This window comes from Colobus angolensis, unplaced genomic scaffold (genome assembly GCF_000951035.1).
Source record: "Colobus angolensis palliatus isolate OR3802 unplaced genomic scaffold, Cang.pa_1.0 Scaffold472, whole genome shotgun sequence".
Taxonomy (NCBI): Eukaryota; Metazoa; Chordata; class Mammalia; order Primates; family Cercopithecidae; genus Colobus; species Colobus angolensis.
In genome coordinates, this window is record NW_012118177.1 from 1,711,229 (window position 1) to 1,736,848 (window position 25,620).

The 25,620-nt window shown below is 39.3% G+C and overlaps 3 protein-coding genes across 8 annotated transcripts in view; 2 read left to right on the top strand and 1 right to left on the bottom strand.

Moving 5' to 3' along the window:
* VSIG1 (V-set and immunoglobulin domain containing 1) overlaps positions 1–6,532 on the top strand; it is a 35,225-nt gene extending 28,693 nt beyond the window's left edge. Inside the window, exons 4-7 of one of the 2 annotated variants that reach the window (XM_011958739.1) lie at positions 48–203; positions 614–733; positions 3,436–3,577; positions 4,412–6,532. In XM_011958739.1, coding sequence (XP_011814129.1) covers positions 48–203; positions 614–733; positions 3,436–3,577; positions 4,412–4,733 — 740 coding nt within the window. In that variant the 3' untranslated portion in view covers positions 4,734–6,532. The remainder of the gene's footprint in view (positions 1–47; positions 204–613; positions 734–3,435; positions 3,578–4,411) is intronic. The other variant, XM_011958738.1, reaches the window with a different exon arrangement.
* Positions 6,533–11,772: 5,240 nt separating this feature from the next.
* PSMD10 (proteasome (prosome, macropain) 26S subunit, non-ATPase, 10) lies at positions 11,773–19,404 on the bottom strand. Of its 3 annotated transcripts, none has more exons than XM_011958742.1 (5): positions 19,176–19,404; positions 16,332–16,430; positions 15,531–15,677; positions 15,342–15,429; positions 11,773–12,691 (listed from the first exon to the last, which is right to left on the bottom strand). In XM_011958742.1, exons 1-5 carry the CDS (start codon positions 19,287–19,289, stop codon positions 12,684–12,686), a joined length of 456 nt encoding a protein of 151 aa, XP_011814132.1. In that variant the 5' UTR covers positions 19,290–19,404; the 3' UTR covers positions 11,773–12,683. The 3 variants fall into 3 exon arrangements, with proteins under 3 accessions (XP_011814132.1, XP_011814130.1, XP_011814131.1); XM_011958740.1 differs by having other exon boundaries at positions 15,263–15,429; XM_011958741.1 differs by lacking the exon at positions 16,332–16,430 and having other exon boundaries at positions 15,263–15,429; positions 19,176–19,301.
* Positions 19,405–19,433: 29 nt separating this feature from the next.
* Positions 19,434–25,620, top strand: part of ATG4A (autophagy related 4A, cysteine peptidase) — a 72,751-nt gene continuing 66,564 nt past the window's right edge. The window contains exon 1 of one of the 3 annotated variants that reach the window (XM_011958743.1): positions 19,434–19,599. In XM_011958743.1, coding sequence (XP_011814133.1) covers positions 19,590–19,599 — 10 coding nt within the window. In that variant the 5' untranslated portion in view covers positions 19,434–19,589. The remainder of the gene's footprint in view (positions 19,600–25,620) is intronic. The other 2 variants (XM_011958744.1, XM_011958745.1) reach the window with 2 other exon arrangements.

The following is a 25,620-nucleotide window of genomic DNA, read 5'->3' on the forward strand; positions in this document are numbered from 1 at the left end:
CTGCCATTCATCCTAAAGAATTTTTATTCTTTGTCATTCCCTTACAGTGAAACCTTCTAAGCCCCTTTGTAGCATTCAAGGAAGACCAGAAACTGGCCACACTATTTCCCTTTCCTGTCTCTCTGCGCTTGGAACACCTTCCCCTGTGTACTACTGGTATAAACTTGAGGGAAGAGACATCGTGCCAGTGAAAGAAAACTTCAGTAAGTGTAACCTACAGTCGACCCTGGAAAGGCCTGGTGTCTGTGGTTGGATGACAGCGGGATGTGTGGTTGGCTGCTTGACCTTACAGTTCAATCTTCTTGTTTTCTCGGTGGTGGTGGGTGGGGGGCGGGTAATGTAAAAAGAATGCCTGTCTCCCAATATGATGACTGTGTTCTGGTCTACTCCCCAAATTCTAAAAGCCAGCTCAGAGATGGTGAGTATGTAGGGAATAGGCATGGTCCCAGGTGAGTTAGCACTGGAACAGTCCTGAGGGGCCTGGTTGAATCTTGAACATCTCAAGAAAGAGAGGCCAATATGGGGGAGTGGGTGGACATTGAATGATCTGTTACACTGATGTTATCTGTACGCACAGAAGAGCTCTCAAAAGTCTATTTCCTGGTTTCAACAGACCCAACCACCGGGATTTTGGTCATTGGAAATCTGACAAATTTTGAACAAGGTTATTATCAGTGTACTGCCATCAACAGGCTTGGCAATAGTTCCTGCGAAATCGATCTCACTTCTTCACGTGAGTTTACCATACAACTTTAACAGTTTCTCTTTAAATCTAGTAGTCTGGGCCTGTCAGCCAAATAAATTAGTTAGGATCCCTGGTTACTGCTTCCTGCTTCTCTGGAGATTTGTGTGCTTTATATACAGGCTGATATGATGAATGACCATCGTAATATCTAATGCTCACATAATAATATATGCCATATGCTGGCCTAAATCCTTTACAGAAAGCAATTTGTTTAAGCTTCACAAAATTGCTAGAAGGTAGGTATTACTATTCAATAATAAAACAGCAGCCTTTCTGATAGCAGCAGGCTGAATTTCTCTTTGCGATGCTGTTGGTAAATCCAGGTGACACTGTAGCTCTGACAAACATATACCTTGCAAAGATCTGCCACTAATAATAATAGTATTATAATAATAACACTTGTACCCACAATCACAGTAGCTACTATTTGTAGAGCACGAATTATGCTGAGTATTATCTCACTCTTTCCTCCCAACTACCCCTATCTAGGGAGGTGGACTATTGTCGGCTTCATTTTGCTGAAAAGAACACTGAAGCTCAGGGAAGTAAATGACTTGCCCAAGGTCATCCAGTTAGTAACTGGCAGAGCCAGTATGCCTCTAAACCTCAATTTTCCCATTCAAAGGTGCTTGTCACTCTCTGAGCATAAGATTTAAGACTCCTGGAATTGTCCAATTGAGCTGACCCAGGGGCAACCTCTCATAAGGAATATCTCACCAAACATCTCAAGGATCACTTAATAACACTCAGGGTCTTGTTTTTTTTCCAACTTACTTTGAACTTGTGGTTTTAATATATGCCATATCCAGGCATGGCAAGTTCCAGTGGGTTATTGCTTTTCCTGTGCAGCTGAACTTTCTTCCTTTTATTTTTCCTGAATTTTGCTCCTTCATTCTCATATCACTTTCAGCTATTTTCCCTGTTTCATTTCTGTTATCTTTCTTTAGAATTCCCTCAATCTCTTTTTGCCTTCTCAGAGGTACAATCATACTACAGATGTAGAGATATGTAGGATTTGGACTTGAGCATTGCTTCCTTTCTTAGTCTTTTTTCCAATGATGTCCAGCACTGCCTTCCTCTCTCCCTCCCACATCCCTTCTTTCTTCCTTCCTTCCTTCCTCAAATAGTTACTGAATATCTACTGTGTGCCAGGGACTGTCCTAGGTAATAGAGATACAGAGATAAAGGAGCTCACAGTTCAGCTAGAGGGACAAACACAGACAACTTAAATGTGCTAAATCCTGTAATAGAAGTCTGAACAGGGTCGATAGAGCACCAAGGGAGGAACAACTATGCTTATAGAACTGGGATGGCTTTACCAACCAAGTGCTATTTGAGCAGGATCTTGAAGGAACTTGCAAAGCCTCTTTATCTATAAAATGGGAAAGTTGAAGGATGATGGTAGAGCAGCAGGCTTAGAAGGGCAACCAGGTCATGATGGGGGAAGAGAATGGAGGGCTTCACATGGCATGTCTCTGAGGGAAAAATCACAAGAAACGGATATATCATCTGATATGTTTGAATCAATTGAGAGAAGTTTAATGGTTTTGTTGGAAATTTTGGGATGAGTGATAATGCACTTATTAATCCCCAAATGAGGCAATTATTAACCTCCGGGAAAATTGTTGTAAATGTTGTACAAGAAAGAATCATAGCATACTGTGTTCCTCAGCTGTGAACGATATTTACATAGTCATACTACGGCAAACTTGGATTTAACTAAAACTTGTGATAGAACTATTTTGGAAGAACGTGGTGGGTGTGAGCGGAGTGGTGTAAAAGAGCTCAATCTCCAACTTCTAGGGTATAAAGTTGAAAGAAAATGATGGAAATGGAAAAATGGTAGGACATATCAGAACAAGGATAATAAAAACATGGGAACAAGAAGACTCTTAAAAAGAGTTAAGAGTGGTTGCCTTTTGTGAATGGGACTCAGAAATGGGAAGGAGTCGGGCAGGGAACTGCTGTTTTTGTGAGACATGTAGTAGAACTATTTGACTTTTTTAAACTATTCACATATATGCTCTTAATCATAAAAAGTTAAAGGAATTATTATCAGGTAGCTCAAAATATAAGATGTCCATCCTTGCGTGAGGGGAGGCAGATGGGGATGCGTTGGCTTATAACTCAGATGTGGTCTTCCAGAGACAATACCCTAGGGCTTGAAGGTCTGGCACTCAGCTGGATAGTGTCACACTCATTAAGTTTGCCCATAGACTGAGACAATAAACCAGATGCCTATTTATCAAAATGGGCATATCACTTCCCAGTGACCAGAGTACATGAGGCTCCTTGGTAAGCATGGATGCCGTGGGGGAGGTTTTTAGGGACCCATTTCACCTGTGCTCTGGGAAAGCCTAGTGAAATGTCCCTGCCTGTAACAGAGGCTTATCTCTAGTGACCAGATCACAACTCCATGGTGTCTCAAGACTCTTTTCTCTAAATCCCATTTCAAAAGCAACCCCACCTCCTCCAAGTTGGTCACATTGTATTCTTTATGTGCATAAATGTCAATAGTCTTCTCCTACTGTGAGTCCAAATGACACAGTTCTTGGGGTTTCCATTTCCCTAGCCTATACAAGTCATTTTCCCACTATTTGAATGGCCCTGATATTCCCCACTAGTCACAAACACACATTATAAAATGACAATATATTCCACTTTATTAACCAGCTGCTTGTGTCCTTCAGATCCAGAAGTTGGAATCATTGTTGGGGCCTTGATCGGTAGCCTGGTAGGTGCTGCCATCATCATCTCTGTTGTGTGCTTTGCAAGGAATAAGGCAAAAGCAAAGGCAAAAGAAAGAAATTCTAAGACCATCGCAGAACTTGAGTAAGCTTTCATTCTGTTGTCTTTACTTGAATACAAACATTTCTCAGGCATGTCTCTTTCAGTCATCAATTCCTAAGCACTCCTTTGAGCATAAGATATCAGAGGTATCTTTCTGTTTACTCTCACTGAATTTGAAAAAGAATGATGATGGCTGCTATTTATTGAGGGCTGTGTGCCAGGCTCTGTTCTAAGCACTTTATGTACATCAACTCATTTAGCCATCACAACAACCATTTTAGGTCCAAGAAAATGTTGTCATATATAATATTAACATACTTGTCTTTAAACCAACATAGTCATAAAATATAATTTTAATTTTTTTTTATGGAACAAGGACAAAAGTGCCCTGGGAACACAGAAGTTAGAATGTGGCCCAGCCCACAGTCCATGCTCTTAATCACTCTATTTCTTCCCTAGTGTGTATCACACTCATTCATTTTTTTCATCTCCTTGCTTCTACAACTATATATTGGGTGTCAACCAGGTGCCAAGTATTGTACTAGATGGAGTGGGAAACAGAGATGCATCAGAGCTATGGATTTGGACCTTAAAGACCTTATTAGAAGCTTAGACTCTTTCATTCTGACATCAGTTTTCCCACCTATAAACACTATAAACACTGGTCTTTCTTAAATTTTCATTATATTGTTGAGACCTAACCTTTCTGAATTCAAAATGACATATGGCCTGACAATAAGTCAGAATATCAGAAATAACAGATTTCCTGAAGTCTGGGACCTATGGTCATTGAACCTACAGAGCATATGGTTTCACATGTAATTTCAAAGTTAGCATCTCCCTAACTTGTTCTTTTCTGGGCCTTCTTTCTTGTAGGCCAATGACAAAGATAAACCCCAGGGGAGAAAGTGAAGCAATGCCAACAGAAGACGCTACCCATCTAGAAGTAACTCTACCACCTTCCATTCATGAGACTGGCCCTAATAACATCCAAGAACCAGACTATGAACCAAAGCCTACTCAGGAGCCTGCCCCAGAGCCTGTCCCAGGATCAGAGCCTATGGCAGTGCCTGATCTTGACATCAAGCTGGAGCTAGAGCCAGAAACGCAGTCGGAATTGGAGCCAGAGCCAGAGTCAGAGCCTGGGGTTGCAGTTGAGCCCTTAAGTGAAGATGAAAAGGGAGTGGTTAAGGCATAGGCTGGTGGCCTAAGTACAGCATTAATCGTTAAGGAACCCATTAGTGCCATTTGGAATTCAAATAATCTAACCAACCTCCACCTCCTCCCTCCATTTTGACCAACCTTCTTCTAACAAGGTGCTCATTCCTACTATGAATCCAGAATAAACACGCCAAGATAACAACTAAATCAGTGCAAGGGTTCCTGCATTACCAATACAGAATACTAACAATTTTACTAACGTGTAAGCATAACAATTGACAAGGCAAGTGATTTCTAACTTAGTTGAGTTTTGCAACAGTACCTGTTATTTCAGAAAATATTATTTCTCTTTTTTTAGCTACACTTTTTTTTCTTTTTTCTTAGACAGAGTCTTGCTCCATCACCCAGGCTATGATGGTAGTGGCGCGATCTCGGCTCACTGCAACCTCTGCCTCCCGGGTTCAAGTGATTCTCCTGCCTGAGCCTCCTGAGTAGCTGGGACGACAGGCACGTGCCACCATGCCTGGCTAATTTTTTTGTATTTTTAGTAGAGACGGGGTTTGACCGTGTTAGCCAGGATGGTCTCCGTCTCCTGACCTCATGATCCACCCACCTTGGCTTCCCAAAGTGCTGGGATTACAGGCGTGAGCCACTGTGCCCGGCCTTTTTTTAGCTACTCTTATGTTCCACGTGCACATATGACAAGGTGGCATCAATTACATTCAATATTATTTCTAGGAATAGTTTCCCATTCATTTTTATATTGACCACTAAGAAAATAATTCATCAGCATTATCTCATAGATTGAAAAATTTTCTCCAAATACAATAGAGGAGAATATGTAAAGGGTATATATTAATTGGTACATAGCATTTAAAATCAGGTCTTATAATTAATGCTTCATTCCTCATATTAGATTTCCCAAGAAGTCACCCTGGTTTCCAATATCTGAGCACAGCAAATTTTAAAAATAACACAATTTCACGCCTGTAATCCTAGCACTTTGGGAGGCCGAGGCAGGTGGATCACCTGAGGTCAGGAGTTCGAGACCAGCCTGACCAAAATGGTGAAACCCCCGTCTCTACTAACAATACAAAAATTAGCTGGGTGTGGTAGTGCATGCCTGTAATCCCAGCTACTTGGGAGGCTGAGGCAGGAGAATCACTTGAACCCAGGAGGTGGAGGTTGCAGTGAGCCGAGATTGCACCACTGCACTCCAGCCTGGGCGACAGAGTGAGACTCCATCTCAAAAACAAAAACAGAAAACAAGCAAACAAAAAACAAAAAATCCCCACAACTTTGTCAAATAATGTACAGGCAAACATTTTCAAATATAATTTCCTTCAGTGAATACAAAATGTTGATATCACAAGTGATGTACAATTTAGTTTTGAATGAGTTATTATCACCGTGTCTGATGTTATCTACTTTGAAAGGCAGACCAGAGAAGTGTTCTAAATGAACACTTAAGATCTATTTTAGATAATTTCAACTAATTATTTAAATAACCTGTTTTAATGCCGGTACATTCCACATTAATAAAGCGATACCAATCTTATATGAATGCTAAATATTACTAAAATGCACTGATATCACTTCTTCTTCCCCTGTTAAAAAGCTTTCTCATGATCATATTTCACCCACATCTCGCCTTGAAGAAACTTACAGGTAGACTTACCTTTTCACTTGTGAAATTAATCATATTTAAATCTTACTTTAAGGCTCAATAAATAATACTCATAATGTCTCATTTTAATGACTTCTAAGGCTAGTCCTTTTATAAACAACTTTCCTGACATAGCATTTATGTATAATAAACCAGACATTTAAAGTGTACAATTTGATGAGTTTTGACAGAGTACATACCCATGAAACCACCACACCCATCTAGAGAGAAAACATTTCCATCAGCCCAAAATGTTCCTTCATGCCCCTTTGTGCAAATCCACCATTGCCCTGGACCTAGGAAATCACTCATTGTTTTCCATCACTAGAGATTAACTTTGCCTTTTCTTGGCCCTCATACATATGGGATGATACAGTATGTACGTTTTTGTGTCTCACTTCCTTCTAAGGTGAATCCTTTTTAAACGAAGTAATGAGTTTCTCATTTATCACTTTCAGATTTTCATGTAAAAGATTTTCTTAAACTGCAAACTCCTTTCTATATGGATCATAACCATACACAGATTGAGATAGAGTCTCTGTAGGTTTTAAGGAGAGTTAAAATGGAAATTAACATTACACTTATCTAGAGCCATGAAGAGAAGAGATAGCAAGCGTTTATTTCTGCATTTTCTTCGATGTGTCAATTTTCAGAAAATGTCAGGGATTTCTGTCGCATCTATAATTTCATTCATACTAAATATGAAAGTATGATATACATTGTGTCTGATGGACGCAAGAAGCAAAATGATGAAGGTCTTAAGAATGACCTAATATTTAGAGATTAAAAAGTAAACAGCAGTGTAAACATCTCAATTACCAGAATATCCAAGTAGCTGGAACTCACTTTTCCTTTCCATTTTTATTATAGAGGCAAATCACAAGAGACTGACACATAATAGTCAACAATTACACCCCAAATTTTTTTTTTTTTTTTTTTTTTGAGACGGAGTCTTGCTCTGTCGCCCGGGCTGGAGTGCAGTGGCCGGATCTCAGCTCACTGCAAGCTCCGCCTCCCGGGTTTACGCCATTCTCCTGCCTCAGCCTCCGGAGTAGCTGGGACTACAGGCGCCCGCCACCTCGCCCGGCTAGTTTTTTGTATTTTTAGTAGAGATGGGGTTTCACCGTGTTAGCCAGGATGGTCTCGATCTCCTGACCTCGTGATCCGCCCGTAAGTGCAGTCCAGGAAAGAAAGCACTACTGGTAGTCTTATAGAGCTCTGTCCTTATTAGCACTGTTCTGTTCAAAATACTGATGAATAGTTCAATCAGTGGCTTGTAACCTTTTTCTGAGGTCATGGATCACCTTGGGAATCTGCTGAAAACTCTAAACCCATCTCCACTGAAAAATGCTTATACACACAAAGTGTCACATGCAGTTTTGGGTGAGTTACAGACTCCCTGAATCCAAGATGGAGAACCAGTTACTTAGATCAAAACACACGAAGTACACTTAATAAATTTGTGGATGACTTGCTCCTAGGGGGAATGGCCACTAGGCTATAAGACAGAATCACAATTCAGAATGATATTGATAGCTCAAAAGTGGAGTTGAAGTCAACAAAATGAATTTGACAGGAATAAATAGAAAAATCTGGATTTAAAAACATGGAGTACATGTTGCCCAGGCAGAAACCCTACATGGGCAAGGTTAGGAAGCACATGAGATTAATCTGAATTTGTACCTTTGGATCTCTCCTTTCAGTGCCATTTCTGGCCTTGTGGCACTTTATTTTCCAAACGCCCAGGATTCTTATGCTCCTACTAGTTCAGTGACCCGCTCAGTTCTTCCTCTCTCGGGCAGGACTCATTGTGCAGGACCTAAAGTAGCTGTTCTGTAACCCGTTCTTGTCCAGTGAACATGATCTTTCATCATTCAGTGATCTCATTAGGTTGATAAATGAGAGTCCTCTTGGGAGTATTTACCTTTTAAAGAGGACTCCAGCACAGATAATCCTTAATCCAAAGAGTCTAAACAATCCAGAGGAGAGATATTTCTGAAAAAAGGAAACTTCTCAGCCCCTCTCAAATCAAACCAGGTGGTTTACCACCCATTCAATCTGCTCTGGGCAACTCAGGTTTGATCAGAACTAGAAGAGCACTCTGAAATAAATAGTATTCAAACTTTTTCAACCCCAGCACACCTGAGTTATAACACACACAGTGGGCCACTCCTAACGATGATGAGGCTGGAGATGATGTACAATAAATTCTTGGTGGGGGAGATAGGAAGGGGTAAATGTATTTTTAAAAAGCTGGTTCACTCTTATATATTGCTACCCAGCCCCTAGAGGAGAATCCCTGAGTGCAGAGAAGTAAAATAATCTGCCTGAGATTATACAAAGTCAAAACTAGATTCACATCATTTGGATTTCAGTGCAATGCTCTTTCAACTGCACCAAACTACTAATTTCAGTGAAACAAACACAAGCTTTAGTAATAAAAGGTTGTTTTACAATGTCTACTTGCTGGAAAACACATCAGTAGGCCTCATAAAAGGTTTAAACAAATCGATAAAGACTCAATACTCCCACTTGTCTTTGAAACTTTGGTTTAAAAACAAAAAAAGTAATTCAGAGATGATAATGAGGGCTCCAGGAAATGATAGAAAGATGTACCAATAAAGAAAAACTGTTCCACCACTCACAACACTTCAGAAAGCAAATGTGTGGGGTTTCCACGCCAAGTAATTTTCCAATTCTCTGCAGACACCAACTGGGTGTCCTACAATTTAATTCAATTCTGACACTACCCAGGGTTGGGTCTGACAAGACTGCCCCCAACTTCAGACACATCACAAGTATTGGGTGCCCAGGGTACCCACACTTCTGTTTGACTTGGGTATAAGTTGGGGGTTCCCGCAACCTTAAGTTTGATAATTTGCTGTAATGGCTCATAGAACTCAAGGAAATGCTCTTGTTTACCAGTTTATTATAAAGGATACAGATGAATGGCCAGCTGAAGAGGTACATAGGGTGAGGTCCAGAAGAGTCCTCAACATAGGAGCTTCTGTTCCCATGAAGTTGAGGTGCACCACTCTTCTGACATGTAGGTGTGTCACCAACCTAGATGCTCACCAAACCCTGTAGTTTAGGAATTTTTATGGAGGCTTCATCACATAGGCATGATCAACTGTTAACTCAATCTCCAGCCCCTCTTCCCTCCCTGGAGGATGGGGCTGAAAGTTCTAATCCTCTAATCATGGCTTGGTCACTAATAGCTCCCATTCTAAAGCTATCCAGGAGCCCACCAAGAGTTGCATCATTAGAACAAAAGGCACTCCTATCACCCAGGAAATCCCAAGGGGTTTAGGAGCTCTATGTAAGACACTCCTGTCACTCAGGAACTGTCAGGGGTTTTAGGAGCTCTGTTTCAGGTACTGGGGGAAGACCAAATATGTATTTCTTACTATGTCACAGCCAAATTAAAGAAAAGCACCAGGATAGGTGTTACAACTAACTGGTTATTTTCAAAATGCCAGAGTACCTTTCATTTGGTCCACTGTTTTTGAATAGAGGCAGAAAAGAAAATGAATTAGAATCCAGGAAAGCTAGATTTTGGTACTGGCTGTTTCTCTAGCTCTGGGTGTTTTCTCAGCTGTAAAATGGAGATGATTTCTGCCTTCTTAAAGACTACAGGGAGAATAGAGGTAAAAACTTATAAATTAAAAAACTGTGGTAGAACTATAGTTGTAGAAATGAGGTCTCCCGACAACTGATTCAGTATTCTTTTTTCTCTCAACCAGGCATTTTTAACCTTTTGGGGGAATCACAGATGCCCTTGAGAATTTGATGAAAGCTATAAATCCTCTTCCCAGAGAAATTCACATTACAAATTTCTGCTTTCAATTTTAGGCAGTCAATAGAACTGTGAAGCTGGAGCCATAAACCACAAAGAATCTTTATACTGTTATCGGACTTGCCAACAGATTGATTTGGAGGCCTTGTAGTGTAACAGAATATGGGAGCTGAAAGCAGCAGACACAGCTATCTAAGGAATTCATTGTAATTGGTATAGCTGAGAAATTGGGGAATCAAACACTAGTGTCATACAGTTAAATGTTAAGTCAAAGATTATGAAGAAAAACACAGATTTACTTTGAGGTTCACAAAACCTCACTGAAATTGTAGATTCTCTATAACAGATATTTAAGAATGCAAATGTTTTCACTATTTTCATTGGCCTTTTTCTTCCATCTTATATTCTCAGTTAAGCTTCATAATTATTTATTTATGTATTTTGAGATGAATTATCGCTCTGTCACCCAGGTTAGAGTGCAGTGGCACCAACTCGGCTCACTGTAACCTCCACCTCCTGGGTTCAAGCGATTCTCGTGCCTCAACCTCCTGAGTAGCTGGGATTACAGGCACCCACCACACCTGGCTAATTCTTTTTAGTAGAGGTGGGGTTTCACCATGTTGGCCAGGTTGGTCTTGAACTCCTGACCTCAGGTAATCCGCCCGCCTTGGCTTCCCCATGTGCTGGCATAACAGGCATGAGCGACCGCGCCCAGCCAAATTATCTTTTTTTGAGTTTGTTTTGGAACTATAAAATCTGCTGACCTTGAATCAGCTTCATCTCTATCACCTTTTCTACAGACACAGGTAACAATCCGATCAATATCTGAGGCCACTAATACCTTCAGTTTATACAAATCTGTGGTCTAAATACTAACAAGTCATGCCATTTAAAATGCCAAAAGCCTACAAATTACCTGTGGCTTAGCTCCATTTGTATTGCTTATTGAAGAACCCGGATGAATTTCCTTTTACACCCATGAAACCTATTACCTCAGACAATTAACTCAATATTTATGAAAAGTAAATGTCTTTAGTCGTAATAGACAAAGCTTTACTCTGATCACACTAAAAATACTAGAAATATTATTTCCTCTGCTATCAATTCTATCTCCAGCATTCAATAATTTTGTTCCGTAAGGTGCTTCTCTGATTAATGTTTAAGGTTAGCACTCAAAATACTTCTGTAAAAGGAGTTTCTATATCAATAACACAGTTGATGTTTATGAAACTCATTTTAGCTACTGATCATTAAGACTTTGACCCAAAATTAATGCAAGTTTGTACGTTCACTTGGATCACTTATTTCAAGCAGTAGTTGCAGCATAAAATTCAAATAAAAAATAATCTGAAAGTTATTTGGAGTTCATTAGATTTTATGACTAGTATCATTTAAGATGCTTCCCTAAATTGAGCTCAAGTTTATACTTACTAATTTCCTTTTGTTCTACATTTAATTAGCAATTCAGAAGATGGCTATTTTAAAAGATTTTAGCTACAATTCAAGCTTCACTAATTTTATTGACTTAAAGCTACCAAAAACTGAGAAATGTCTTTACTAAGGATTTTAAGGCTTAAGTGAATTCTAGCTAATTTGAAAGAAAAATTAGAAGACTCTTTCAACATTTTATTTTTTAGTTTCTGAAATACAAATCAAAATACATTCTTGCTACATGTCATTTTAACAAGCTTGACATTCTTTTCAATACAGGATGACTCAAAATAGGTACTTTAAAACTTCCTTTAAAGAAAACCATACATTTTATTTCAGAGTAAACAACCCATCAAAAACAAATACATAGGTATATGGGCTATTGTTTTTCATTGTTTTAGAGCACACCATTCAGCTTAAAATTTGGTCCACTAAAATATGTAAATATACCTCCTATCACAAAAATAAATTAAACCTCATGGTTGAAAAAAAACCAGAGATGTTTGGTGTAGGCTGAGTGAGCTTGAAAAGCAAGTTAGGATGTTTTAACTGTATGGAGGAACATTACAGAATCCACACAGAAACGTGGCAGAACAACTGGCTTGTTGCTATTGGAGCTGTTCTGTTTCAGCGAGGGATATAAGGTACGTGGGAGGGTGCTGAAGACTCACAACAGCCACAAAATTAGTTACTCAAAATTAACCAGAATTCAATATAGAAGAATATATGACAACAGTAGAACAATCTCAACAGTTACTTGATGCCTGGAAAACAAGCTGTAAGCTTCGAACTAGTAACTCAGCAGGAACAAGAGTCAACATGTGTATAAGACTTTGAAGGTGAGAAAACTTCATCATTCATAGATGATGTCTTGTGCACAAATACATTAGTTTGCAGAACACTGGGAACAACAACACAACGTACAAAGAAAGAATAAATCCAAGCTGTTTAACCTTCCACCATTCTCTTGAGTATTAAACCCAGGCCGCCTTTGGCCACTTGCAGGGGTGTCTTTTCTTCTTTATTCTCAATGTAAATACTTGCTCCTTGGGACACCAGCAGTTTTGCTTCTTCCACTCTCTCCTCATCACAGGCTAAGTGTCTGAAATCAGGGACCACCAAAGACCAATTAATCACTACCAATTCTATGTAATGGTTAGGATTTCTTGCTAGGTAGTCTAAAGTGCATATGATTAGGAAATGGTAACATTGGAAAGTTATTTAATCTGGAAAGAAACATCGGTTTGCATGGGGAGACTATAAGTTAAAATTCTACAAAAAAAGCCTTGTAATACCAGATTGTAAATCATAATTCTGGTTCTACTTACAATAGAAGAAGGGATCTAAATACCAGCCTAAGGAACAACTTTTCTTATTTTACAGAGATAAGTAATTGTTTACCTCAAACACTACATGTAATAATTCAGGGTTAGAATTTAGAAAAGCCCCAGTTCATAATCTGTTAATAGTAATTTGTGCAGCTTAAAGTTTGAAAAAGCAGTTTAAAAGATTTTATATCATTTAATCCATATATCTGTCTTGTAAGTTAGCAAAGTATTATTATCACCATTTTACAGCTGAAATGGTGACAGAGGTTAAAGTTCCTACCTATGCTGACATGTCTTGGCAGGAAACTGAGTGGAAGAGGGTAACAACTTTTGCCATGCATTTAAGAGTGCCAGGAGGGTATCAGGAGGCACTTTACATGTTGTTTTACTTAAACCTCACAATAATCTAGTAAGGCAGGAATTATTATCCTTATATTACAGATGAGGAAATTAAGATTCAAGGAAGATTAAGTAACTTTTATAAGTTGTTTAATGTAAGTATTTAATATTGTTAGCAAGTGGTAGAGTCTGAATTGGGTAAACATCATCTAGCTATTCATAAATCCTATGTTCTTCCCAGGACTCTATCTTTTCAGACTCCTAGATTTTCTCTAGGCCATCCTGCCTTTCTATTTATGGAGAAAAGAGGTAGGGCATACAGGTCTTTCTAAACAGGGTCTCTTAGAATGCAGGAAAGATTTTAAAAACTAAGAGTTAAGAAAATAATACTTTTTAAAAGTTGGTTTAAAGTCAAATTGGAAAAGGTTGAACCTCACTCTGGACTAAAAAGAAGACTCACAGAGCTTCTGGTTCAAGAAAAAGTCACCATTCAACACAGAAGAAAAGTGGCCAAGTACTGTGGAAACATATCAAGGTAAAGGCTAGCTTCAGGTCATACACATAATTCAATTACAGATGGATTTTAAGAGTTAAATGCAAAACAATAACACTAACCCTCAATCAAAACCAATGAAACGCTAAAATAACCTATAATAAAAGACAGGTGCATATTTAACTAATTTCAGGGTGAGGAAGAGCTTTCTAGTCATGAGGAAAGATGAATGGGCTTGACTATGTAGACATTTTAAAACTTCTCTTATGCAAAAGAAATTATGAACAAAATGAAAAGATAAATTAGGAAAAATATTTTCAACTAATGTTGCAGAACATTAATATTTTACCATGTCAAATCAAGAGCACTTAAAACCCTGTGAAAATAAATTAATTCCCCAAAAGGAAACAGAGAAAGGGACACAAAAAGGTACAATTAGATAAGAAATGTAATTAGCCATGGACATTAAAAAAAAAGTTCAAATTCATTAATAAAAATGTAAATTACATCTATGAAATATCATTTTCACATAACAAAAGGATAATTTAGTGTTGGTGAGGGGGTAATGGGCACTCTTAAACTGCTGTTGGAAGGGTAAAATGATACAACTCCTCTGGAAGCAATTTGGTAACACATAGCAAGTCTTAAAATGTGTGTATTTGTTGACCCAGCAATTCAACTTCTAGGAGTCTATATGAAGGTAATAATCAGAAATATGGCCAAAAGTTTTCCGTACAAAGTTGGTCAATTATTTTAGAGACAAGGTCTTGCTCCACCCAGGCTGGAGTGCACTGGTGTGATCACATCTCACTGTAACCTGGAGCTCCTGGGTTCAAGCAATCCTCCCACCTCAATCTCCCGAGTAGCTGTCCTACAGGTGCATGCCACCATGACTGACTAAGTTTTTAATTTTTTTCTAGAGACAGGGGGTCTTGCTGTGTTGCCCAGGCTGGTCTTGAACTCCTGGCCTCAAGTGATCCTCTCGCCTTGGCTTTACAAACTGCTGGGATTACAGACATGAGCCATCATGCCTGGCTCAATGTACCATTATTTATAATAGTGAAAAACTCAAAAAAGTTTAAATATACAGTAATAGAGGAATTATTAAATTATCGCACATCTATACAGCAGAATTGTACATAACCATTAAAAAAGTTTTAAACATATTTAATGACATTGGAAAATGTTTATAATATACTATTGAGGTGAAAAGAACAAGAGCTAAAACTACATACACAGTATGACCCCAATTTTGCTAAAAAATATGTACGTGTAAAATATATACATCTGAATATAAAAGACCAGGAGGAAATACACAAGAATGTGATCAGTAGTTATTTCTGAGTGGCAAAATAATAGGCAATTTTTATCTTTACATTTTGTGCAATTTAACATTTTTGCCATTAACACGTATTGCGTCTATAAGCAGACTAAAAAAAGAAATGATGTATAAGAATTATTGCAAGAGGGCTAACATCAGGTAGAATACAAATGACTGCTACTTGTCACTTACAGAGGAGTGTTACCCTCAGTGTCTTGGATGTTTGTGGATGCTTTGTAGTACAGAAGGATATGAATCATCTTCAAGTTACCCTTGGCTGCTGCCCGGTGCATTGCTGTAGCCTCATAATGGTCCTTAGCATCTGGATTAGCCCCGCCTTCTAGTAACATGACAGCGATCTGGAAAGATGGAGCAGAAAGAAGAAAACAATGCAGAGATCTATCTGTGTTTGTATACACTTTTAGAACTCAACAGAAGTAGCCTAGGGATGGAACCATACCTCATGCCTGTTTTTGGAAGCTGCATAATGTAGGGGAGTACAGCCATTTTGATTGACAGCATTCACTTGAGCACCTTGTCCCAGAAGGGCTTTTACAATCTCATCCCGGCCAGCAGAAGCCGCAATATGAAGAGGAGACCAACCTGCCTATAAAAGAAGTAGGCAGTAGAAACACCAGGGGAAAAAGGCACAAGGATTAGTGCTAACATTTAGGCAGGGTTAACAAGGAGCTTTACAAAGGTAAAAAAATATTTGCTTACAAAAAAGGTTCCATTCTTACTCTTCACAAATCTAATCCTAATATAACCATACCATTAGAATAAATCTCTTTATGTAACAAAAAAGTTATCTAGGTCCTCATTATTCTGGCCATATTCACCAAAAAACAAAAAAATCCAACATAATAGAAAGAGTTTATGGTCTTTTAGGGTTCACCATAACAAGCCCTGATCTGTACGTTTATTTTTGTTGTTTTTATTTTTAGAGACAAGGTCTCAGTCTGTCACCCAGGATAGAGTACAATGGCTCACCGCAGCCTCAAACTACTGGGCTCCAGCAATCCTCCTACCTCAGCCTCTCCTGTATGTTTACCTTAAATCACAGAGTATGAGTGGCAAACATAACACTGTAAAATAATGCAACCATGAGTCTCATGCTTGATCACAAGGGCCATGCTATAACTTTCCAGTTGCAAAGGTTACAATTTTCTTTATGAGCTTAATGCACAGGCTTCAGTAAACACCAGTCTGGAGTATAAAGATAACTGGGAATTTATCAACTCAACTTTATCAAAGTACTCACATCGTCTTTATCATTCACTGGCACTCCAAGTTGCAACAAAAATTCAACAATTTCTGTATGTCCAGCTGAGCATGCCCAGTGCAATGCAGTTCTCCTGTCCTACAGAGAAGCAGTAATAGAAACATTCTTGAAGAGAAACAGAAGGCAAAAGAGCAAGAAAAGAAAATACTGGTGCTGGCAAATCTATAGTTTTTGAAAATACGAAATGCAGAGCACTGGATCCTCAGGTAGGTAACCTTAAACTATATTACTTACTGGTGTAAGACAGATGAAAGTTTAAGTAACATGGGGAGAATGACATTGATGAACATATGTAATTCTGGGCAGAATACGACAAGGAAAGTAGTAGAGCAAGAAACTGATTTCAATGCTTTGACAGAAATACATCTTTGGTTGTTTTACTATTACATTATTTACGTACTTTTACATCAGGCACTGTGCTGGGAGTTTTACATGCATCGTATCATGTAATTCCTATCATTCTTTTTTTTTTTTTTTTTTTGACGGAGTCTTGCTCTGTCGCCCGGGCTGTCCCAGGTTTACGCCATTCTCCTGCCTCAGCCTCCTGAGTAGCTGGGACTACAGGCGCCCGCCACCTCGCCCGGCTAGTTTTTTGTATTTTTTTAGTAGAGACGGGGTTTCACTGTGTTCGCCAGGGTGGTCTTGATCTCCTGACCTTCTACACAGTGCTTATTATCTCCATTTTTCAGATGAGGAAACTAAAACACCCCAGGTAAGCACCTTGTGGACGGTCATACGGATACTAAATAGTGAAGCTGGGACACAACTGTCAGTGAAGTTCTGACTCTGAAATCTCTACTACCACACTGACCTCAAGTTAGATGTTGTAGAAGGAACACATGAATCTAACGGGGGAAGAAATGTTCATTAAACTAGTTGAAATTATCTATAACTTAAAACCATAAATAAATTAGAAATATAATTTAGAAAACCCAACACACAGAGAACAAGAAAATTACTTTTTATAAAAAATAATAAGCTATGGCCGGGTGCGGTGGTTCACACCTGTAATCCCAGCACTTTGGGAGGGCGAGGTGGGCAGATCACCTGAGGTCAGGAGTTCCAGACCAGCCTGGCAACATGGTGAAACTCCATCTCTACTAAAAACACAAAAGTTAGTCCGGCGTGGTGGCAGGCACCTGTAATCCCAGTTACTTGGGAGAATGAGGCAGGGGAATCGCTTGAACCCGGGAGGCAGAGGTTGCAGTGAGCCCATACCGCACCACTGCACTCCAGCCTGGGCAACAAGAGCAAAACTTGTCTCAAAAAAATAAATAAATACATAAAAATAAAAATAAGCTATAGTAGTCATTATTTGTCAAAGGGAATCCCTATTTGCAGTGACTGCTATATTTCTTAGCCCCACAGAATAGAAAATGGTATTTTAAACTCTATTACAAAAAATTTCAAACACACAAGAATAGAGGGAATAGAATAGAAATCCACATGCCTACTGCTTAGAATTAACAACAAACATCTTGCCCTATTTGCTTTATCTAGTTTTTTCCTTGCTGAGTTTTCCAAAAACAAATCCTAAATATCATGACTTTTCACCCTTGTCTTTCAGTATGTAAAAAATAAAGGTATTTCTTATATAACTATGAGACCATTATTACACTTACTAAAATTAACACTAACTCCTTTAGAATGTCTAACATCCGGTCTGCATTCAGATTTCCCCAGCTGTCTCCCAAATGTCTTTTTGCAGTTGGTTTGTTTAAATCAGGAACCAAACAAGATCCATAAATCGCATTTCTTCGTGTTTTTTACGTCTCTTGATACAGTTCCCTTCCCTTTTTAAGCCACTGACTTGAAGAATGGTTAAATTTCTAATGGAGTGTTATTAAATCTTAATATAAATTATTACATTTAAATTTAAATCCTTAAATATCACCAGACCATAATGAAGTAAACTAGGTAAAGGTAAGGCCATTTTCAGGTTGAGTAATAAAGGAAAGTTCCAGAAAAGAGACAACAGTCTCTTGATTTCTAATTCTCTCCCAAAAGGCACGAAATGGAGATTTGTAAGTATAGGACAGTTTCACTAGTGCTTAGCACACTGCCTGCGATACCCAAGACCATCTATAAATATTTGTGGGCTTACTGAGGGCACCATGAATCCCAGAAACTGAGGATGAAAGCGCGAGGGTCCTGTGAGCAGGAGGGCAGAAGGAAACACTTCTCAACTTCTGTCTGCCTCTGCTTAGAATGTCCACTCATTCCCCCATGGAAATCTCACTCATGCTTCAAAGTCTAACCTTCCCTTCTTTGCAAAAACTTTTCCAATTAATGACAGCCATATTCAGCATCAGATTCTCCTATTAACGTGTTCTGAAAGCACCATGAAAACTTCTCTGCCGAGTATTTACCACAATTTGTAATCGGACATGTTTTTATACTTATTTTACTGTCTGCATCTTCCACTCCACCGTATCCCCAGCTCCTAGCAAACTGCCTGGCACTGAAGGGGAGTTCAATTACACATGTGTTACTGAATACAGTTACTAGTAAAGGTAAATAAATTCATATAAAGAGTCTTCCTTTTCACTGATTGGGAATTTCTGAGAAATGCGGTAGACGTTCTAGAACTATCCAAAAATCAGGGAGTGGAGCTCCGGACCAACGGGAAAATATCTGAGGTCTGCGGGGCTAGCCCCCGCAGGCCTATCGCGAGTCCGGAGGTGACCCCGGGGGACTGCTTGGGGCGGCGGGGGCGGGGTTCTGCTCCTCTCAGAAACCGGGCCTCCGCTAGGGCCGGGCCCCGAAAGCCACGTAGGGCTTCGCCGACGTCCCCACCTGCGAAGAGACCTAGCGTTGCTTTACCTGGTCAGTTCTAGTAGCCAGGGATTTATCGGCCAGAATACTCTCCTTCAACTCTTCCAGCTTCCCGCTGTAGGCCAGGTTGCAGACCATTAGGTTAGACACACATCCCTCCATTTCGCTATCCCAGCAACTACTCGACGCGCGAGCAACGCCCGCCTCACTTCGCCGGCTCCGGCTGCCAGTCAAAACAGCCGTTAGAGCTCCACCAATCACCGGCCTTCCTCGTTCCCTTTTCCTTTACCATCGCACGACGCCTCTGGGAGTTGCAGTTTGAGAGCAGTTCCGGGCAGGGAGGCGCCTTTGCCGTCCTCCCAGACTTGGCCTCTAGCAGTGCGGAACTACAAGTCCCAGGGTTCCTAGCGACCGCCCGTAGTCAAGTTGCCGGTGGAATTGGCCCAGGATGACAGCTGGAGAATGGAGTCAGGTATGGGGAGCGGCTTTGAGTGGAACCGTGTGAAAGAGCCGGGGTGGGTAGTCGCTGGCCGGTCGTTGAGTCGGCCATATGAAATGGGTTCGGGGGCAGGGCAAGAGAGTTATGGGAGCCTAAAGGTCCTGTCCCTCGGGGTTCCTGACCTGCAGTGGCAGGCGGAAGGGACAAGGGTTGGAGCTGAGTACTACCTCCTGAGCTCGAACCGGTGACGGTGGCTACCCTCCCCCTCCCTGCCACCGCCCAGGGAGTGGAAAGAAGTGGGAGTTAATTACTCCGACATCTCGGCGGTGTGGCGTCTGGACAGGGTTCTGCCACAGCAGTGATAGCATATGGCACCGTACTGAGGTGATGTGCCAGGGTGATGCCAAAGGCAGGGTGTGATGCCGCGGGAGCCACTTGATATCTAAGAGACCTCGGTGAGTCCATAGCCTGGTGACATCACAACTTGATGAGGGTCATGTTAAGGATACCGGGCTGTGGTGTTGGCACTTTAATATCACGATATTAACTATGTTGTCAAGGCTTTGCTACAACTATTAAGCTAATAGTGTTTCTTTTTATAGAAATCCCAAATAGTGCCATAGCAGAAGCAATGCAAGACTGACCCTTTATAGGGCATATCCAGAGGACATTATGCCACAACTAGGTAATGATAAGAATACATTTAAGAAAGAGATTGATTATGTTTATGTTTATCCTGTTATAGTGTAGAATAGCAGTTGGGAAACTTTCTGTAAAGAGCCAGATAGTAAATATTTTAGGCTTTGTAGGTCAAAAGGGAAAATCAAGAATACTTGGTTGGTACTTTTATGACAAGGGAGAAAACAAATTTCAACAAATTTTTATTGATGAAATTCAAAATATAATACTAATTGAGTACTTTTTTTTTGTAATACAGGAGGACTACCAATGAGAAGAATATAGTTCTTTTTAGGGGATAATATTTTGCTTAATTGGAGCTCAGAATTAGTGTTCCGTACTGTCAAAATTGATTTTAAATGTTCATCTGTTAATGCTGATCTGTTATGAGATTTTTACCTATTTAATCTTTGAAAATGTCATTTTACACAGATAGGTACTGTCAAATACTGATATCAATTCATAAACATACACTTTTTTATTTTTATTTAAATTATTTTTTTCAAAAATTTCAGAATAGTTTTAGATTTATAGAAAAATTGCAAGGTTAGTAGAGTTCCTGTATACCACTCACTCAAAATGAGGTACATTTTACACATCATAAAATTCACTGATTTCAAGTGCATAATTAAATGATTTTTGGTAACTTTACTGAAGTGGGGCAACCATCACCATAAATCAGTTTTAGAACTTTTTGATATCTCCAGTAAGATTCCCTCATGCCTATTTACAGTTAATCAATCCTCTGTCCCATTCCCAGCCCCAGACAACTACTAATCTACTTTTTTGTTTCTGTAAATTTGCCTATTCTGGACATTTTATATAAATGAAATCATACAATATGCAGTCTTTGTGTATGATTTTTTTCACTTAGCATCATATTTTTGAGATTCATCCGTATCATAGTATGTATCAGTACTTTATTGCCAAATAGTATTCCATTTTATGGATATAACACATTTTTGTCTATCTACTCACTATTAGATAGGTACATCAGTTTCCAAGTTTTGGCTACTATGACTAGTGCTGCTAAGAAGATTAGTATGTAAGTCTTTGTGTGGACGTATTTTTTTCATTTCTCTTTGATAGATACTTAAGGGTGCAGTTACTGGATCACAGGGAAAATATATGTTTAACTTCTTAAGAAACTGCACAACTGTTTTCCAAAATGGCAGCAACATTTTGCACTTCCATTAGCAATGTATGAGAGTTCCTGTTTCTCCACATCCTTGCCACCATTTGTTATTTACTGTGTTTTTTATTATAGCCATTCTAAGTGGGTGTGAAATGGTGTCTCATTGTGGTTTTAATTTATAAATTTATAAATTATAATTTATAATATGGTGAGCATATTTTCATGTGCTTCTTAGCCATTCATATATCTTCTTCAGTGAAGTGTCTGTTATATCTTTTGTCCATTTTTAAATCGAGTTGTCTTTTTGGTGTTGAGTTGTAAGGATGGTTTCTATATTCTAGATCAAGTCCCTGAGAGATATATGATATGCACATATAATCTCCCAGTCTGCTGCTTACCTTTTTCTTTTCTTGATGGTGTCTTTTGAAGTGAAAACGTTTTGAATTTGGGTGACGTCCAATTTATCATTTTTTTTTTTCATGGACCATTCTTTTGGTGTTGTACTTAAGAAGTTTTTGCCTAATTGCAAGGTCTCAGTGATTTTCTCCAATGTTTTCTTCTAAAAGCTTTATTACTTCCTCTCTTACATTTAAGTCTATGATTCATTTTGAGTTCATTTTTTCTCTGTGATGTGAGGTGAGAATCTAAGTTCTTTTTTTTGCATGTGGATATAGAAATTGTCCTAGCACCATTTGCTGAATCTCTTATCATTAACATCTTACACTGCTGTGCTATATATGTCACAACTAATAAGCCCACATTGGTATATTGCTATTAACTATACCCCATGCTTTTTTGTTTTTTTCAGGTTTCACTAGTTTATCTCTAGAGATGCTGTCCCATCCAGGATACCACATTACATTTAGTCATTGTATCTCCTTAGCCTCTTCTGACTTGTGACACTTTCTCAGACTTATTTTGTTTTGGTGACCTTGATAGTTTTAAGGAGTACTGGTCAGTCATTTTGTTGAAAAACCATCAATTTTATGCTTAGACTGGCATTATGTGTTTGGAAGGAAGTCCGCAGAGGTCAAGTACCACATTCTCATCATACATTATCAATGTTACACAAACATATGATTTTAATTGAGCATATTCATTGCTTGGAATAGAATTCTGTTCTTCTCTTAATAGTGCCTTTTAGCATTATATGGCAGGTTAATCACTTCCAATTGAAAGTTTGGTGAAAGCTGCTCAATTACACAGTTAAATGGATTTTGGAATATGGAATATCCTTTGCACTTGTTTCAAGGTCCAAAAACTACTGCTGGAACTGTAGTCTGAATTCAGAAAATATATATGCTGCAAATTTGTATGGAAATAGAGATCTTGTTTCTTGTTTTAACTTTTATTTCATTTTATTTTGAGACAGAGCCTTGCTCTGTCACCCAGGCTGGAATGCAGTGGCACAATCTTGGCACACTGCAATCTTCGCCTCCCGATCTTAAACGATTCTCCTGCCTCAGCCTCCCGAGGCGCATGCTACCACACCTGGCTAATTTTTGTATTTTTAATAGAGACAGCATTTCGCCATATTGGCCAGGCTGGTCTCCAACTCCTGACCTCAGGTGATCCTCCCAGAGTGCTGGGATTACAAGCATGAGCCACTGTGCTGGGCCTATTTTATTTTTTATTGAGACAGGGTCTTCTTCTGTTGCCCAGACTGGAGTGGAGTGGCACGATCATGGCTCACTGCAGCCTCCACCTCCCTAACTCAAGTAATCCTGTCACCTCAGCCGCTGGAGCAACTGGGACTACAGGCATGCACCAACACACTCAGCCAATTTATGATTTTTTGTAGTTACAGGGTCTCACTATGTTGCCCAGGCTGATCTTGAACTTCTGGGCTCAAGTGATCCTCCCATCTAGGTCTCCCAAAATGCTGGGATTACAGGTGTGAGCCACCATGTCCAGCTGAGATTTCATTTATTTCTTCTGGGTACTTAACTAGGAGTGGAATTGCTGGGTCATATCGTAACTCTGTTTAACTTTTTGAGAAACTTTCAGACTGTTTACAAAAGTGGCTGTACCATTTTACCTTCCCATCAGCAAGCAATGTTCAAGGGTTCAGATTTCAGATTTATCCACATTTTTTTTCTTATTTTCTTTTTGTATTTTGGAGACAGAGTCTCACTCTGTCGCCCAGGCTGGAGTGCAGTGGCAGGATCTCAGCCCACTGCAACCTCTGCCTCCTGGGTTCTAGTGATTCTTGTGCCTCAGCTTCCTGAGTAGCTGGGATTACAGGCATGTACCTCCACGCTGGCTAATTTTTGTCTTTTCAGTAGAGGCAGGGTTTTGCCATGTTGGCCAGGCTGGTCTGGAACTCCTGTCCTCAAGAGATCTGCCCACCTTGGCCTTCCAAAATGCTGGGATTATAGGCATGAGCCACCACATCCAGCCAAATTTCTCCATATCTTTACCAATACTTATTAATATCTATCTTTTTGATTATAGGCATTTTAGTGGATATAAAGTGGTGATCTATAAAGTGGTGATCTATAAACACCCATTCCAGCCTGGGTGACAGAGCGAGACTCCATCTCAAAATAAAATGAAATAAAAGTTAAAACAAGAAGCAAGATCTCTATTTCCATACAAATTTGTAGCATATATATTTTCTGAATTCAGTCTACAGTTCCAGCAGTAGTTTTTGGACCTTGAAGCAAGTGCAAAGGGTATTCCATATTGACTTGTGACAGCATGGGAAGTGGATAAAGCATCTTGACATTACTTGTGATTCAAACAATATTGTCAAAATGACTTTACTACAGTTTTTTTCATATATAAGCATTGTTTTGCCTTGTAATTTTAGGTTGAATTAATTAATAAACATTATCAAGCCTCCATCAAAAGTTAATTTCCAAAGCCATTCAGCATTCTCTAACAGTGTTTGAAGGTGGTTCTTCCAACCATTTAAAATTGTGAGAATCATTCATACCTTGCTTGCCACACAAAAACATGGGATGGGCTGAATTTAGCCTGCCAGTCATAGTTGGTGTAGAGCAGAAGTGCCCTGCATATTCAATAAATACTTCTCTAGTTGATTATGGAGGTACAGTATCCCTGTGTTGTAGTATTCACAAAGTATTGGGTATAGTGACATTTCACCATAAAAATGCATCAAGTACTTGGATCTGATTGGTAGAAAAGCTGGAAAAACAATTCCAAGTGCCTTTCCTACTGAGTGACTTGTTTGGGTAATCTTCTTTTATAAACAGTATATTTTGCTTTTATTTTATTTGATGTGACATGGTAATTAACTTTCAATTCTGAGTCCTTTAAGGCCAATGGGAAGTTATCTTTTGACTTTTTGAAAGCTGCAAGATAAATAGGTCTTAGAGGAGAAGGTCTCTTCTCTTTTGTGGCTGGCCCCAAGTTATGGAGGAATGATGTGGTTGCTGTTTATGTCCATTAAGAGACAAATGGGGCCCTGTTAGGGTCTGACTCCCTTGCTGCTCTTATAATTGAACGTTTCCTATTGCCCTTTCCACTGACCACCTGGATTCTAGATATTAAAAAAAAAACTAAGTTCATCTTCTAGACTTGAAGAATAATGCCAATAATAACTAGCATTTATAGATCACATTGTCAGTTACTGAGCTTATCTTATGCAATCCTCACATCAGCTCTGTGAGGAAGGTACTATTATCCTGCAGCTCCTACCTTTTTTAAAATGAGAAAACAGGCACAGAGGAGTGAAGTTACATGCCCAAGGTTACACAGTTTAGTTGGAGCTATGGTAGAAATCCACGCAATTCTACTCCAAAGTCCTACCACTTAACCACTGCAACATGCTGCTAACTATTGCTGAAAATTGAATTATGTGTAAATGAAAATCCTAAATAATGCAATACCAAATGCTGTCAGAGTTCTTTGGGCTATAACTCTACCTGTGATTTTGGTGAAATGACAAGATTGTAATGCTCTAGAGCAGCTCTGCCCAACAGAACTTTCTGTGATGATGGTAAACTTCTATATCTACGCTGTTCTAGTATGGTAATCGTAACCACATGTTGCTCTTAAAGACTTGCAATGTGTCTGGGAACTGAATTTTTAATGTCATTTAATTGTAATTGTTTTACATGTAAATAGTTTTGTGTGACTCATTATTAATCATCTTGGACAGTGCAGAGAGAGATCATTTCCCCCCACTTGTTCCTTTTTAATTACACTAAATAAGGCCGGGCGCGGTGGCTCAAGCCTGTAATCCCAGCACTTTGGGAGGCCGAGACAGGCGGATC

What these genes read in the sequence shown, in the direction of transcription:
- PSMD10 (XM_011958740.1), bottom strand. Translation starts at nt 19,289, where the DNA reads ATGGAGGGATGTGTGTCTAACCTAATGGTCTGCAACCTGGCCTACAGC. An exon ending in CAGTGAATGATAAAGACGAT is followed by an intron (nt 15,678 to 16,331) that starts GTGAGTACTTTG and finishes CTTCTTTTATAG; the next exon opens with GCAGGTTGGTCTCCTCTTCA. An exon ending in CTTCCAAAAACAGGCATGAG is followed by an intron (nt 15,430 to 15,530) that starts GTATGGTTCCAT and finishes CCATCTTTCCAG; the next exon opens with ATCGCTGTCATGTTACTAGA.